Source organism: Stegodyphus dumicola, chromosome 3 (assembly GCF_044657685.1).
Source record: "Stegodyphus dumicola isolate Sdum_Otavi_A_Nest chromosome 3, ASM4465768v1".
Lineage (NCBI taxonomy): Eukaryota > Metazoa > Arthropoda > Arachnida > Araneae > Eresidae > Stegodyphus > Stegodyphus dumicola.
Genome location: NC_140770.1, coordinates 36040129 through 36055936, shown reverse-complemented (window position 1 = coordinate 36055936; position 15808 = coordinate 36040129). Strand labels below are relative to the sequence as shown.

Genomic DNA, 15808 nt, shown 5'->3' with positions numbered 1-15808 from the left:
TCACCTCCGGATCTTTTCCGGACACTTCCCGTTTCTAGAAATGTTTTCTGCCACCTTTTTATGCTCTTAGCTTGAGGTGGATTTCTTTTATAAACTGCTTGAAACATTCTTTGTACTTTTACTATGGATTTGTGTTTTGCATATCAGAGAACAATCAGTGCCTTCTCTTGCGGTCACGCCATTTTTCCGTTTGTCGGCTCAGCAAAAGCGCAGGTGCGTTAGACGTGAGAAAAAATTATTGTCACAAACTGTACGAATTCAGCTCCCACATGTGGCCATTGTCGCCTTGCAGCGTTAAAACTTTGTTTTTAATCGACTGTTTAAAATAGGTATATTTGATTCGGACACCCTGTATAAAATCTGAAAGCTTTCAGATTCTTTTTAAACTGATATTTTTCAGTCTTTCATTATAAGCATCAATTTTAAACAAACACTTTAATTTTACCAGCTTAATCACGATTGGATTAATGTCAACGATTGAATATTAATAATGCACATGTTATCTATTTTTGAGCCGGCGGATCGACATTTCTACAGATTCTAGAAACTGAGAAGTTGCTTGATAATTTGCATTTCGACCTTAATGAGCCGTCTTTTAAGAACGGAAGATTTGTAGTTTTACTGCTGCTGAGCTTATTTGCCTTGGCTGCACCTTACTCGGATGCTTGTTTGTAATCCACTTCATTTTTCTCTTTCTTTCTTTCTTATTTTATTCAAAGCTATTTCATCAAACTTTAATCAATCAATGAATGTTTTTGTTAATTCAATAAAAACGTGCTAGGCAACATTTAGCAGCAATATACATGGATGACACTTGGAAATTTCTTATTTATACCTGTACTATTAATTTGCAAAATGAAATACTGTTAATCCTGGTCTTTACTGAACTTACATGTCTTAAATTACTACAAGTAGGATTTCGCTTTCGGCGATCTTCGATTTTCAAATTGGTGATTTATGGGTGGTACATAAGGGCAAGAACTTCTTCTGGACTTTAGCAAAGGCAATGAACAGAAGAGTGAGCAGCTAAGCATTTCTCATAATAAAGTTACCGCCGAAGGACTTCAAACCTCTTTCGACAGGAGCATCTTAATCAGGAAGCCCAGAGGGAAGTTTCTCATTGTAAAGATAAAGGTAATACAATGGGGACATTACTTACTGCATCCATTAAAAGGGTTTCTGAAGAGGTGGGAAGAGGTCCCGGTGATAGACAAACATTGCCATCCCACATAGATTGTACATAAAGTAGTAGATATGTTGAGTGATAATGCTGTAGTACTTAAGAGCAGTTACGAGGAAGATGTAGATTTACTACGCTTTCGAAGAGGGAATGGATTTCCCTGTTATCAGCTAGATGCGTTAACCGCTTATGCAATGAAAGTATGCAGAAAAGGAATGCGATAATTCCTTTCAAAGGTAAGCATTTTAGATAACGTCTTGAAACCCGAACCTCTTCAAAAGTGAAAGGATAAATGAGGCTTCTGTATCTACTGAAAACTGAGAAGATTGATTCTGAATTGAGCTGAAAAACTGTATGAGGGTGCATACATGCATAGTATACGTAAATATTCATTATTTCCTAATACATTACTAAATTCCTAGCATCTTCAGCAGTGGTTGAGCTTTGAATTTTCTCTGAACATTGTTACGTCATTTTTGAGATTCTGGACCTAGTTGGGAACGAAATAAAAATATTCTCTCACCTATGGAAAACAACATCCTGCACAGCGAAATTCGTCTTGTAATAGACTGTGTTCGTTACGACGCGAAACAGCACTGTAAAATCAAGGACAAATTTTCTAAGATGTGTAACTTGTAGAAGTTAGTTACAGAGAAATTGAAACAAAATTTAGAGGTCTAGTATAGAAATTAAATATATAGTCATCTCGTACGGACTTAGTCGAAAGGCGAGTCAATAAGGCTGAAATGCATCATTTACATTTTTGACTGCAGCTTATTAAATTAAACAAAACATGCTTTAAAAAACACATTGCTTCTTCTATGAATGTGTCGCTACTTAGCATGCCTTCGTGGTTCTGCACATTGGGCGCGTATCCAGAGGTCCGTGATTCGATTCCCGGCGAAGGTGTTGTTCATTTTTCATAACTCCTGCTATTAAAAATAACTTATCTCTCTACAACTCCACTGCACGGTTACTTTCTCTCATACTCGCCTCTGAGTATATCAGTAGTTAATCCATAAGTTCTATCAGTGGTTATATAAAAGCTATATGAAGTAATAGTTAATCTTGGATACTATTTTAAATGGGTAATCTTCACTATAATCTGTTACCCCGTCGTATCTCTTGGTGATTTCTACTTTTTTTAAATACGTATTCAATTTTCGTGATTTTGAATAGGACTGAGTTGGAAAAGCAAAGAACACTATAGCATATTATAAAATAACAAATGACCTAATTAAAACAAAACCTATAAATAAAATCATATTCTTATTTCTCGTTCATGTTTGGGTTTTATTTCTCTAAGAGATAAAAATCACCTTTAATGTATAACTACAAAGTATATTTTAATTCATAGTCAAAAGTTTTGTAATATGAAAAATGAATTTTTTAATTAGGATTCTCTCAGCATTGAAGATTGTAAAGATATGATTGATGAATACGAGCCAGAAGAAAATAAAAATTCTGGTTTCTTATCTTTAGAAGGTAAGTTGAGACTGTTTCATACACGTAAATTAAATTGCGTTTACTTTTAAAGGCAAACTCAACATTTACTCCTAAATAAAAATGAAAAAAAGTCAGGGTGAGAGTGACTTAAATTTCCATAAAAAATTTTTACAACTTAAAAAATCATTAGTTTTCAGAAAACAGGTTGCATTTTATTTTTTAAAGTGTAGAATTTATTACATAACAGGGCCGACTGCCAGAATATAGGGACATATATAAGATGTTCAGGAAAATTTGATTCGAAATCCTGATAAATCACAAAGACAAGCATCACGAGAAAGTGGTTTAACCTGACACATAATCTGAATTCTTCTGAAGGGAGAGGTTGAATTTTTATCTATGAAAACCACATTATTGACCGGGAAAAAGACTGGTCCAATCATTTCGCAATATATTGCGAAAAACTGGGAGGCTAGAGTTATGCTGAGAGGTTTGATAACCGTTAGAATCTAGAGAAGAGAATTACCCATGTTCTTTTAAACTAGCACTGGAGTACATGTAAAAGCCTGTAGCAAATATTTCCAATATTTTACAAAAACTGGTAGATAACAGTGGTGTTAATACGAAATTTTTACAATGCTAATAATTCTACCATTGTAAGGAACAAAATGCTTTATGGTTAATTAAAACTAAGTATGGATTTTAAAATTATAAAAAATTTTCGAAGAAGGTTAATTCTCGTCCATCCTGTAGAAATGAATTCTTTGTTGGAAATGGAAAATAAGTAGTTAAAAATTTAAACAACAAAGAGATCAATGGCAAATTTAATTTGCTTATGTGATAATTAATTTTCAGTTTTTATAGTTTTCTCAGAGAATTCTTTTATTTTTTTAAGAAGGAAGATTTCATATATTTTTCTAACTAAAATGTATATATTGGGTTTTAATTAAAGTTTCCCGACATCGCAAATATCGTCTGCGCAAACAGTTCGCCTTGGCATGTTTAATCATATTTTGTCAAACGAATTTTTGATATTTGAAAGAAAGAGAACTTTAGAACACTGTATTGTGAAATTTGTAAAAACATATCGTTATCATTAAGCGCAAGGTGTCTGAAATGGAATTATCACTCTACCAGACATCATTTACTTCTCATTCTTTCATTTCCCTTTCTTACATTTACCTCCTTTCCTTTCATTTACATTCTTTCAAGTTCTGTTGCAAAAAGTCAGTTACAGAATGTCCCCAAATCATGTGTACAGATTTGGGTACTAATGCTGTATCATATGACACTGTGACGATTTGGTACTGAAAGTTCAAAACCAAGGACTATGACATTCAAGAAGCAGAGCGATTTGGCCGGCCTACTGATGTTTGATGAGGCCGCCTGCGAGAACCTGTGGAAGATCAGTATGCAGCCACTCAAGACCTTGCTAAGGAATTAGACGTTAGTGCCATGTCCATTAGTAGCGCTATGCATCGCATAAACTTGACATACAAGTTCAGTCGCTGTGTGCCGCATGAGCTGACTTAAGCAGATAAGAATAGACGTGTTCGAGCCTGCACAAATCTGCTCGAACATCAAAGCAAAGACAAAACTCTGGCCCGGATCGTCGCTTGTGAGGAAAAGTGTATTTACTTCAACAAGACTTGCCGAAAGCGAGTTGGTCTGCGCCCGATGAGCCCGTCGGTAGCGTCGCAAAGCGCAATTGGATTAACAATAAAGATCATGCTTTGTATCTGGTGGGATTGCCGCGGTATTATTCATAAGAGTATCCTGAAAAAGGTAAAACCCTTGACAGTAAGGTTTGCAGCGAGATGCTAGTCCGTGTTGATGCTGCTATCAAGGAAAAACATTGAACTGAGTTCCAGTGCGAAAAGGTAATGTTTCACCAAGACAATGCAAGACTACATGTGTCTGAATTCACCGACTGGACTCTGTACGGACTCGAATGGGATCTTTTACCGCACCCAGACCCGACATCATTCCATTGGACTTCTACCTTTTGTTCTCACCTGCAACTATATCTCGCTGGTGCTGTCTTCCACGGAAACTCTATACATATAACGTGTTTATAATTATACATTCATCTACACAGGAATGAATCATCTACATAGTCATGCTGTATATATGATTAATATTACATTTACACAGTATTATTTATGCATTTATCATATAGCGCACACAATTAGTTATATATTTACACATGATGAATCTGACTGCCATATTCGATCTAGATTCGAATATGATGGACGGGATGACACATTGGTGTTATCTTGGTCTTCCCCGAATCGGGGTCTTACTAGTAAATAAATAAAACACCGCATAACATTTCCCAAATAATCATAAATTTTCAGCAAATCTAGTATCATTACCTTAAGAGTTATTTTAAATGGAAAATATACCTTACTTTATAAGGTCTGACTGCTTTCGTTAATAATCTCAGCGCTTTGTTTAGCGGACAGTGAGAAATATTGCTAAATCGCTAACCTTAGAATAAAAAATTCAGTAGTTCAAAACGGAAATAAAAATTTATTTCATTACCCTTATATTTAAAGTCTAAATTTGAAATGCGACGCGTCACAGTACAACAATAGAAAAAAAACTATATTATTAAATATTTGATTAAAATCTGCTTTATTCATGCTTTCAAAATTGTAGTGATAAAATTTATTAAAGCTGTTAAGTTGCTATTAAACACCTCTGGTTTATTCTAATGTGTCTTTTCATGACATTCTTTCCGAAATTGTTTCTTCATAGCTAAACCTTAAAGTTTTATATTTATTGAACTGAATCTTTTCAGGATTTCAGAAGTTACTGACTATGGGCCAAGAAGATATCTTCAACAAGAGGCATCGCACTGTATATCAGGACATGACTCAACCTTTAACGCATTATTACATAGCTACTTCTCACAATACGTAAGTGCGTTTCACACCCACATGAATGAAATAAAATTTTTTATGCAAAGATTTTCTGAACTCATTTAAAATAAAGTGCAATAATACATACATAATAGTTGATGATATTACAATAAAGACCATTTAAAAAGTCATATGAATGGGAAAGATGTGTGATAGAAATTTTGGTCTTAGATATGATACGTATGTTTTAGTAGCAGACGTTTTATGCTATTATTTTAGTACTGCTAAATTTGGTTGTATAATCTTACTTTTAATTTGCATGAAATGTTTGTGTGGATTTATTTGGTTTTATTAACCTGTTATTTTATGTTAATTGCCTAAGATATCTTTCTCGCTTTCCGTTTTCTTGCCAGAGTACTTGTTCGCGCTTATTCAAATAAGGTAAAAAAATGTTTAAAGGAAACTTTTCAGATGGTGGAATCAGAGCATGTTCTGCCTGTTGAAGACCACGTTTGTTACTTTATTCTCTTTATAGAAGTTTACCTGTAGCCTCATATTATTCTCGACACTAGGTTTGTCACGCCGATATAAGGTTTGAGCCACATTTTGCGCATTTTGTCTGTGTAGCCTTTGAGCTAACTTACAGTTCACTTAGTTAAGTTAAATTCGTTATTTTTGATTTACACCATAAGTGTTGCTGATTCTGTAAGCATTAGCAGTGCTTTCTGACATTCTACTGATTTTAATAAAAGAGTCTTTTACACATTTTCAATTCTCTGTTGTAATTTCCAAGCCACAGCGAAAATCTCCTCAAGTCTTCCAGAGTTCTCTTCTAGTTTATGTTACCAAAGCAGGTGAGACTCTATATGCTATTTGTGTTTTTAAAAAGTTAAAATATTTTTTTTAAATCTTAAGAATTCAAATTGCATAATATATAATGCAAAAATGAAATGGCCGCAAATTTTCTCAATAGCTCATCTTAAGCAAATGAAATTTGTTTCCCAATAGTTATTTTAACTATAAAAAACATAAGTGTAATATGACATATCATTAAGCGTCTATTACTAAATCACGATAAAAATGACGTATAAACGAAGTTATATGCCGTTTAAATGAAATGTGTTACTAGTAGTATGAACAGTAATGAACCGGAATAGAGATACAACGACACATAAATATAAAAAACATATAAATAAGGAAAATGTAAATAGTAATAATAATAGTAATGATTTAGCATAACGATTAATATTTTGCTCATATTTATTTCGAACAACGAAATGAAATGTTTTAAAGTACTCTCTAACCAAATAAATGTTTAATTAAGTTATAAGTAAAACTAAATGTTATATTTTTTAATTAATAATCTGAAAATATATTTTAATATAAAAAATGATCCTCCATTTTGATTTTTAGAACTTTCAATAATATATTTTGGATAAAATTGAGTATTTTCTTAATGTAAACTAAGCATATTTATTTATTAAATTACGTTAAATCTTGACATAACATATCTTTCTTTCCCTATGAAAGAATGAAATGTGAATTACTTAGAAAGAATCTATCCCTATGAATCCCTATGAATTACTTAGAAATTACTATACTATACTATACTTACTATTACTATGAACTATCCCTATGAATTACTTAGAAAGTGGAAAAAATACATCATGGGGGGGGGAAACTATGAAAACATTATTATGTGAAGAAACCAGTTTCAGTAGTGCTTTTCTTATAATGTTTTCAGTTGCAAAAGCTTAGCATGTTAGCTAATTGTTTATCTAGCGCTCCTTGTTACTAATCAGTTGCTTAAAACCCTTTGCAGCAAATTACATCATTCTCCTGCAGCATCCTATAAATACTGAAATAGATTAAAATGTGGTAAACTCTACTTGGATAATGTATATCAATGTACATTTGATAGTAATGTAGAATTTGGTTACGTGCTCAATTAATGTAAAATATGGCTTTGGCCTAATGAGTGTACATGCATTTTGATAACTCTATAAATATGCTATTGATTTGTCGCAGATCATTTGTTAAGAATATGGTTGTTGTAGATGCAATAGGTAGTACGTCAAAAAATGTCCGTTTTTAAACTATAGCATCATTTAATGGAAAGTGGCATATAGCATAATTATATCATCGTAATATTGACATAATTATATCATAGTATGGCAGGAAAGAAGAGTGAGTTTAAATACATACACATTTCTCCTTATGTGGTTATAAGTAGAATTTGTTTCCCAATCACCTACACTGAGAATTACCCAGTGCCCAGGCCATAATCACTGCTGACCTGTTGGTTTTCATTCACTAACATAGGGCAATACAGTGCTGTTACGGTAGCAACTCTTCCACAAGAAATATATGGATGTATATTGTAACGTAATATAATGTACCATATCGCAGCACAAGTTTTAAGAAAGACTCCACCGGAGGTATTCTTAATTTTAAGAAGAAGGAGGTAACCAAAATTTAAAAGAAAACAGCTTAACTGCAAGTTTTCAAATAACTCTACATTAAAAATATATTTTTACATTTTTAGTTATCTTTTTCTCTAAGTTAATAAGAAGGCAAGTTATCCATGCTGAGACTTTTACAGGTTCATATAATCTTGAAGCACGTCTTTGTACGAAGTACTAATTTTTTCAATTAGGTAACATAAGCTTTCAAGTGAAACTCAGTAGTTTTTAGAAATTATTCAACAGCTTTCAAACACTCGATTATTTGAAACTTACGATTATGATATGCGTTATTAACTACCTTGTTAATTATTTTCGTCTCTAAACATTTAGGCCTTTAAATACAGCGCCACATATGTAATTTGCGTAAGTAATAATTAATTCAATCTTTTCATATGTCACCTGTAGTCTAAATATATGTGTTTCAGAAATTCAATTGGCTTCTTTTTTTCTTCAGATATCTCATTCAAGATCAACTACTTGGTGAGAGCAGTATAGAAGGATACGTTCAAGCACTGAAGCGAGGTTGCAGGTGTCTTGAGCGTAAGTATATTTATGCTGAAATTTGTTTTTACGTAAAATATCACTGCTATCAGGTTAACTGAATTATTGATTAATAGACCATAGTGGAAAATTAAGATATCAGCATCAAGTGAGATGCGTATTAAATACATGCTTTTTCAACTCTGATGGTATTGCTGTTCTATTAAATTCTATTACATTTGTACAAGCAATACGGAAAAAAGTATTACACATGTGTAGACAACGTTCGGAACGTCTACAACGTATACCACCTCAGTCTATCTTGAAATTTCTGAAATATGCAGTGGCAGGTCTTGTTGGCAATAGCGTCCTCTAAATGCATTTGAGAAAATCTACAGCAAACTGCTGTTGCAGTTGTGCCTTTATACAGTGGCTGTATAAAGGAAGTTGCCAAATAGAGAACAGTGGGTTTATACAGTTATCATTCAGAAAAAAGTATCTGAAGTGGCTCCTATTAATTCATTTTAATCTGTTGAACACTTAGTCTAACGAATTCTACAAATTCTTTGTCTGTACTATATTGCGCCATTTTCTGCTGGTAAAAGAATTTCAGTAATTCAGTGTAGTCCTCAAATATGTCATCTGGTCATACTTTGCAGAAAGAACTTTTGAACAAAAGACAGAACAGAATTGGGACACAACCAATAATATTAATTTTACGAAAAGTGAATATTTTTGAAAGTTAAAAATAAGATTATAAAATAATTTAATTTGTATTTCAAAATGAAGAAAATTTCAGCTTGCGTTAATTCTAGGGATATGCAGATAAATGTCCCCAGTATCCGTCATAATCTCTCTTCTCAAAGGAGCGAGTCAAATTATATTCAAATTATTATTCAGATTACTCAGCAAATTACGTTTGTTCCTAGAAAAAGAGAAGCTTCTAAAATTATTGCAAATATATAGTTGAATTTTGCTTTGTTTCAAAGTTATTTTGCCTTTATTATATCCATTATTTCTTATATCATTATAACTTTGTAGACCATTATTACTTTTAAACCACACCGTGTTCATAAAAGTCCTTAATGAAACTTTATTTTCGCAACCATTGGACGCAGACTTCTACGTTTAATTACAGAAACCTCTTAAATGATATTCACCATACTAACGATAATTAAATGATATTAACAAACATTCACGTTTTGGAATTTTTAAGTTGAAAGAAATCTATTTTGTAAGAATTTTGAAATCTAACTTTTTGTACTTTCCTCGGATATTTAGTTAAATATTTACTCGTTATGTAAACTAAAAGACAAAAAGTTTACTAAGCCCAATTACGTATTTTAATTTCAGCTGCCCAATTTCAGCTTAAATTCACATATTTTATCTTAACGCTGGTGTTCAATGTTTAGTGATAACATATTCTTATTAGACATTTGCTAGATAATAGTTTTGTGAAGGAAATGCAATGCTAATTTGAAACTACTGAAATTGAAAACATATACCTGTCGTAGAGAATGGTTCTAAGGAAATTCATGCGTTAATGTGCATTTATGTATCGTTAACTGTGTCTCAGAGTTGTCATTTAGACGATTGTATACCGTATCGACTTGCTGATAAAATGGAAGTTAGTCACTGATTCGAGACACCGACTTATTCGCAGTCGGTGACTTGTAATATTTAATTATTTCTTAAAACCATTATCTCATGGATATGTACTACATGATTTCTTGTTGGGGAAAATGTTATTTCTCAGGGAGGGGTAACCTAAGGACTACTTCCGCATTTGAAGACCTTTATTTGTCTCTGCAGGGAAAGCGGAGTCTCATGAAATTGTGAGCTAGCTCACATATAATTTCACAGCAGCCAACGGATCATTATGAAGCATAGTGCCTAGCGAAACTCTGCTAAAATGTTGCCTGCATGCAATGTGTTATGTCTCTCTTTTTTCTCTTCCATCGGGTAACATACTTGAGATGGCGACATCTATATACAAAAAAGAGCCTAAATGAATGAGGGTTGCATGGAGCATTTACCATTCCATAGAATGTCAGATATACAACCCTAGATTTCACGACGGTAGTCTCTTTTTGAGGTTGGAATCGCGATATATAACAGCGCAGGTCTATATTTTAACAGCAATAATCCTGTAACAGGCGAGAGGTGCAATAAAGATATTCTACATTTCCAGATACGGCACTTTAGTCAGTCCAACATTTCTCTTAAAGGACGTTAGATGAACTCATCATTCCCCTTTGCTGACTAATCTAGAGACTAAAAATACTGCTCAGTTGGTTAGGCCATTTACTTTCGCTCAAGTGTCTAAGATGTCCTAGAATGCCAGGCTGCAGTAGGTCAGCTTCCTTCTTTGAAGATCCACCTTCATCCAGGATCTTTCAGCTCATATCTATTTTTTTCAAACATGGCTTTAATTTCCAATCTTAGGAAGTTACCATGATTTGTCTTTTTTAAAATCATGCATTGTCTTTTTTAAAATTTTGTCTATAAATTTTATACTTCAAAATTACAGCATGTAGATAGTGCAGCATAGCTTTATTAAAGTTTATTTAAAAATAGCAGTAATTCCTTATTCTTTCAAACAGACGAGTTAGTGTGATCCTCCAAAGTATTGTGTCTGAAGTAGCGATATATTGTTCTGATGATTCTAAATGGGGTGCTAAAATTTATATGTTTACTTAATATAATGTTAATAAAATTGAAGAATAATGATCTTAATAGCTCAAAAAAAGTCCTAATTCCCTTAAGTAAGATACACAGTTTTTACTGAACAGGATCGAAGTCCTCTATGTTGGTGAACAAAAGTTCTGAGTTTCCAGATTGGATACCTCAGCTTAGCCGTAGTTCTAATAAATAAAATCTTATGGCAGAGGGAGGAAGGAATTATTCCCTGGCATTCAGTATTCTCTGGACCATTCCGGAACGGACGCACTCAAACCTCCTTCTCTTATTTCGTAGAAGAAGGACTCATCAACCGGGAAGGAAGATTGTTACAAAAGCAGCTCATCATTTTTTTTTCATTTATAGGCAATCCGGAGTGAATAAAGCCAGTATATTATTTTATAACTAATTTATTTTGATTATGGCAAAGCACGAGAAAGCTATCTAGCTTAGGGAAGGTATGCCTTTGTTTAGGAAAATTCAAGGGAAACTGGCTCGCGTTTAAGTTACACATAGGGAAAAGCACGAAAACACCAATGCAGTAAGTCCATTCACCTGGAATCAAATCCGGACGAATTACCAGTGTTGAGCAACTTTACCAATCGTTTATTAGTGAGCTCTGATAACGCTGGAATAGCCGCTGGTTTTACTTAACACACAGGAAAGCTTCTTTTCTTCTGACCAACTATCACTCAGATTCATCAATCCATCTCTTCGCTTTTTTTCTCTAGGCAATCCTAAAAAGGATAATGCTCTAAATACATCGATTGTTAACTTATCCTTAACTCTTTCTAACATATTTCTTAATTTTTCATATCGATGTATTTATTTACTCAACATAGAACCACTGCCATCTTAACAGCATTATGGGACCCTGAAGAAACCAGTGCGCTAAAGCCCTTACGACAAATATATTTTTATTAATCAAGTAAAATGACGTATACAGATTAGCATGAGGGTCCTATGCTCATGCTACCTCCCCACCCGTGGAAATCAACAGCTGGCCCATAAGATGGCACTGCCTAGCACTTCTTTTGTGACTGAATTAAGTAAAGTATTTTTTATTTTCTCAGTCGACACTTGGGACGGACCAGATGAGGAGCCAATCATATTTCACGGATATACTCTCACTAGCCGGATATTATTGAAAGATGTCCTTGAAGCTATCAAAAAATATGCTTTCAGTGTGTCACAGTAAGTATGCAAAATTTTCATTAGTCATCGCTGATAAGCAAATTTCTAAAAACATATCATGAATTCTTCAGATGAAATTTCTGAATGTAATTTTCAAAACGTTATTTCTTGTTTGAGTGCTGTTAGAGTGCTTGTTATCGTAACCTACGAGAATTCATAAATTTCTTTTCAGAATATGTATTTAATAATTTTATTGGAATATATATTTATTTCCTATATAATATCTGCATTATAAAACTTAATGCATTATTAGATGAAGATGCGAGGCTGAATTTTCTTCAAGCATTATGTCTTTAGAGGATAAAAAATTGAACATTAATTATTCTGTTTATTTCTGAATATAAAAATGAGTGAATGGAATGGAAAAAGCTTAGTGAATGGAAAAAGCGTTCATAGCAGAAAAATAGAATAAATATTAACAACTTTGAATATCTGTCTGTAACGTTTTATATACATATTTTTTTAAAATTCACAACCGTACCTCTTTTTGCATTTTTAGATATCCGATCATACTATCAATTGAAAATCATTGCAGTGTACCTTACCAAGAAAAAATGGCCCATTATTTCAGAACGATATTAGGAGGTGATTTTTCTTATATTCTTCTTTAATTTCTAAAATAAACTTTTCCCCACAGGTTGTAAAGCAGGTTTTAATTGAATATTAAATTATTTCTTACTCTTGCTTTTCATCTTAAATTTTCCTATTTGCGTAAATTTTTTAAAGCTTCAGAGAGTTTGATTGTTTCATAAAAAAATTCTTGTTTAGAGAATGAATCTGAAGCATAATGTTTAACTGACTAAAAGTTTTCCGTATGTTATCTGTTACAATGTTCTACAGACAATTTTGTGATTTTGTTTAATCAGTTGAATATACGGCTTATCAAAAAAGGTCATGTCCAAAAGACACATATGGTTGTGTCAGGTCATGAGGAATCAAAATTGCATAGGAAACGGGATCGGAAACGCGACTGTAATCCGCTAAAGGCCGATAAGCGCTGGCAGAGGCAAGGGCGGGCAGTCGGATCAGTCGCAACGCAGACGTTGTAGAGAAATGATGAACCAGTGCGGAGCTGGCAGACATGCACAACGTGTATGGCGCTATGGATGGCAATGGACGAACCGGCGGTACGCATGTATCGACAACGGTTCCCGTACCGACTTATATCCGACCATAGACTATTCGAACAACTGCATCGCCGGCTGCAGGAGGTAGGATCGTTCAGTTTCAGCAGCCACATTGGCCGGCAACGTAAGACGCAGACGTCGCGAATGCTATTACGGAATGATATTAGATCCAATGATACGGAATTCACGAAGTATCCGCGCCGTGGAGCGTGACCTAGGTGTTGACCGCTCATGCATTATGCAAATACTGCGGAAAGATCACCAACATCTGTACGACATACAACAAGTGCAGACGCAAAGCGATACGGATTATTCCCAACGTGCAGCATTCGCACGTTGGTATTTACAGGCAAGAAACGCAGACCCACAATATCCGTCACGGATACTGTTTTACTGTTTAACGATGAAGCTACCCATTTCCCGGGATGGTGTATTCAACGAGTACAATAGGCACGTGTGGTCGGCTGTAAATCTCCATGTCACAGGGTCGCACAACCACCAGCGACGTTTCAGCGTTAACGTTTGGCTGGAATTATTGGTGACATGCTGATCGGTGCATGCGTAATACCTCGACGGGGTTTCGTATGTCATTTTTTTTTGGAAGAAGTGTTGCCCACGTTGTTAGTGGATGGTCCCACAAGGGCACGCCTCAACAAGTGGTTCCAACATGATGTGGCTCCCTCACACTTCCATAGGAATGTATTTCAGTTCCTGGACTTGACATACCCAAATCGCTGGACTGGCAGAGACGGCCTCGTGTTGTGGTCATCGAGATTAATGGACTTAACCTCCATGGAATCCTACGCCTGGGGATAACTTAAGTGTCTGGCGTACGAGACACCCGTTTCATCGGACATGGACCTCCAGGCACGTTTCGATGAAACGACTGCACGTGTCCGGGTGATTCATGGCCAATTCGAATGAGTTTGCGAATCCGTGCGGCGCCGTTGAGAAGCATGTATCTCAGCTGAGGGGCCAATTTTCAGCACTTGTTGTAATATTTTTCATTTGTATTTGGTACTTTTTTGTTGTAAAATAAAGCTTTTTTACACCGTGTATTATCTTTTCGTTGCCTGACGGTCACGATGCAATTTCACTGTCCCTATCGCGTTTCCGAGCCCCTGTTCCTCTGTAATTCCTATTCCTCATGATCTGACACAATCATATGTGCCGTTTGGACATGACCTTTTGCGACACCCTGTATATTAAACATTTTGAAATTGCATTTTATTATTAAAGAATTCTTGCTACACAAAATAAGTTTCTCAATTTCGTACCCAGTAGTCAGCTTTTAGACTGGATCGGGAAAATTTAGGAGTTTAAGCTCAGAGAATTTCATGTCATTCAAACTACTATATGTAAGAACTGCAGATGTTAAGTGTTATATATTATATTAAGGGTATTTTTAACGCATCATCTGATATCTTTTTATCATTATAAGGTACACTGATGACGGAGGGCAATTTATGAAGCCAGCATAGAATACTAGGAAACATCTCAGGATAAACATGTTCCCTAATAGATATGGAAAGCTACTTCTATGACAATACTGAAATAACTTACTGTTCTCAACTGTAACAAATGCTTTTAAAGCAGTCAAGTTATTCATCGTATTTGGTAAATTATTTGATTGCACTACAGATGAAAATTTCTAAAAGTAAACTTAAATAATAACAAAAACAAATTTTTATTTTTTTTTCTTTCGTTTATTAGATAGTTTTAAAGACCTAATTTAGGAGATTTAGTACCGTTATTTGACTTTCAAGTTTCTATAAAATCTAATTGTTTAAGAAAAGTTATCATTTAAATTACAATTGATTAAATAAATCTTATCTCAGGTGTAAAATTACATCAAACTGATATTCTTTTATTTCGAAATTATGTTTGCTTTAATCGTTGTAAAGTAAACAAAACTGCGATCATATAGATACGCTAGACTAATTCTATGCAGTATTTTACTCGTCAAATGTCATTCTTTAGCTAAATTAAAGTAAAAAATATTTCGCATTCAACTTTTATAAACTAAAGCATTATTTCCATTCTCAGTATATGTACTTACTGCGCAATGCAGATTCTTTGATATCAAGTTAAGGACATTGTATTTCTAGAAATGCACGAGCAAATAGATAAACGTTATTTTATTTTGTGTTTGCATAGAAATAAAATAAAATAAAATTTAAAAAAGAGAAGAAAAAAGATAAAACTCTTATCTGGAGGAAAAATTCCTTGTCACCTTTCTTTTAGATATATATATGAAGAACACTTAACTTGCTTTCATTTTTCCATTGATACAGCGTATAAATATTACATTTTATTTGTTCAGCTATGATTTCTTATGAATTTCGGGCTGCTTTACGTTCTACGGATATAACT

General features: G+C 33.9%; 1 protein-coding gene across 1 annotated transcript in view; it reads left to right on the top strand.

Moving 5' to 3' along the window:
* Positions 1 to 15808, top strand: part of LOC118179919 (1-phosphatidylinositol 4,5-bisphosphate phosphodiesterase zeta-1-like) — a 100402-nt gene that overhangs the window by 56613 nt on the left and 27981 nt on the right. Inside the window, exons 9-13 of the mRNA XM_085812761.1 lie at positions 2578 to 2665; positions 5430 to 5547; positions 8410 to 8495; positions 12188 to 12308; positions 12808 to 12893. Of these exons, the coding sequence (XP_085668887.1) occupies positions 2578 to 2665; positions 5430 to 5547; positions 8410 to 8495; positions 12188 to 12308; positions 12808 to 12893 (499 nt within the window). The remainder of the gene's footprint in view (positions 1 to 2577; positions 2666 to 5429; positions 5548 to 8409; positions 8496 to 12187; positions 12309 to 12807; positions 12894 to 15808) is intronic.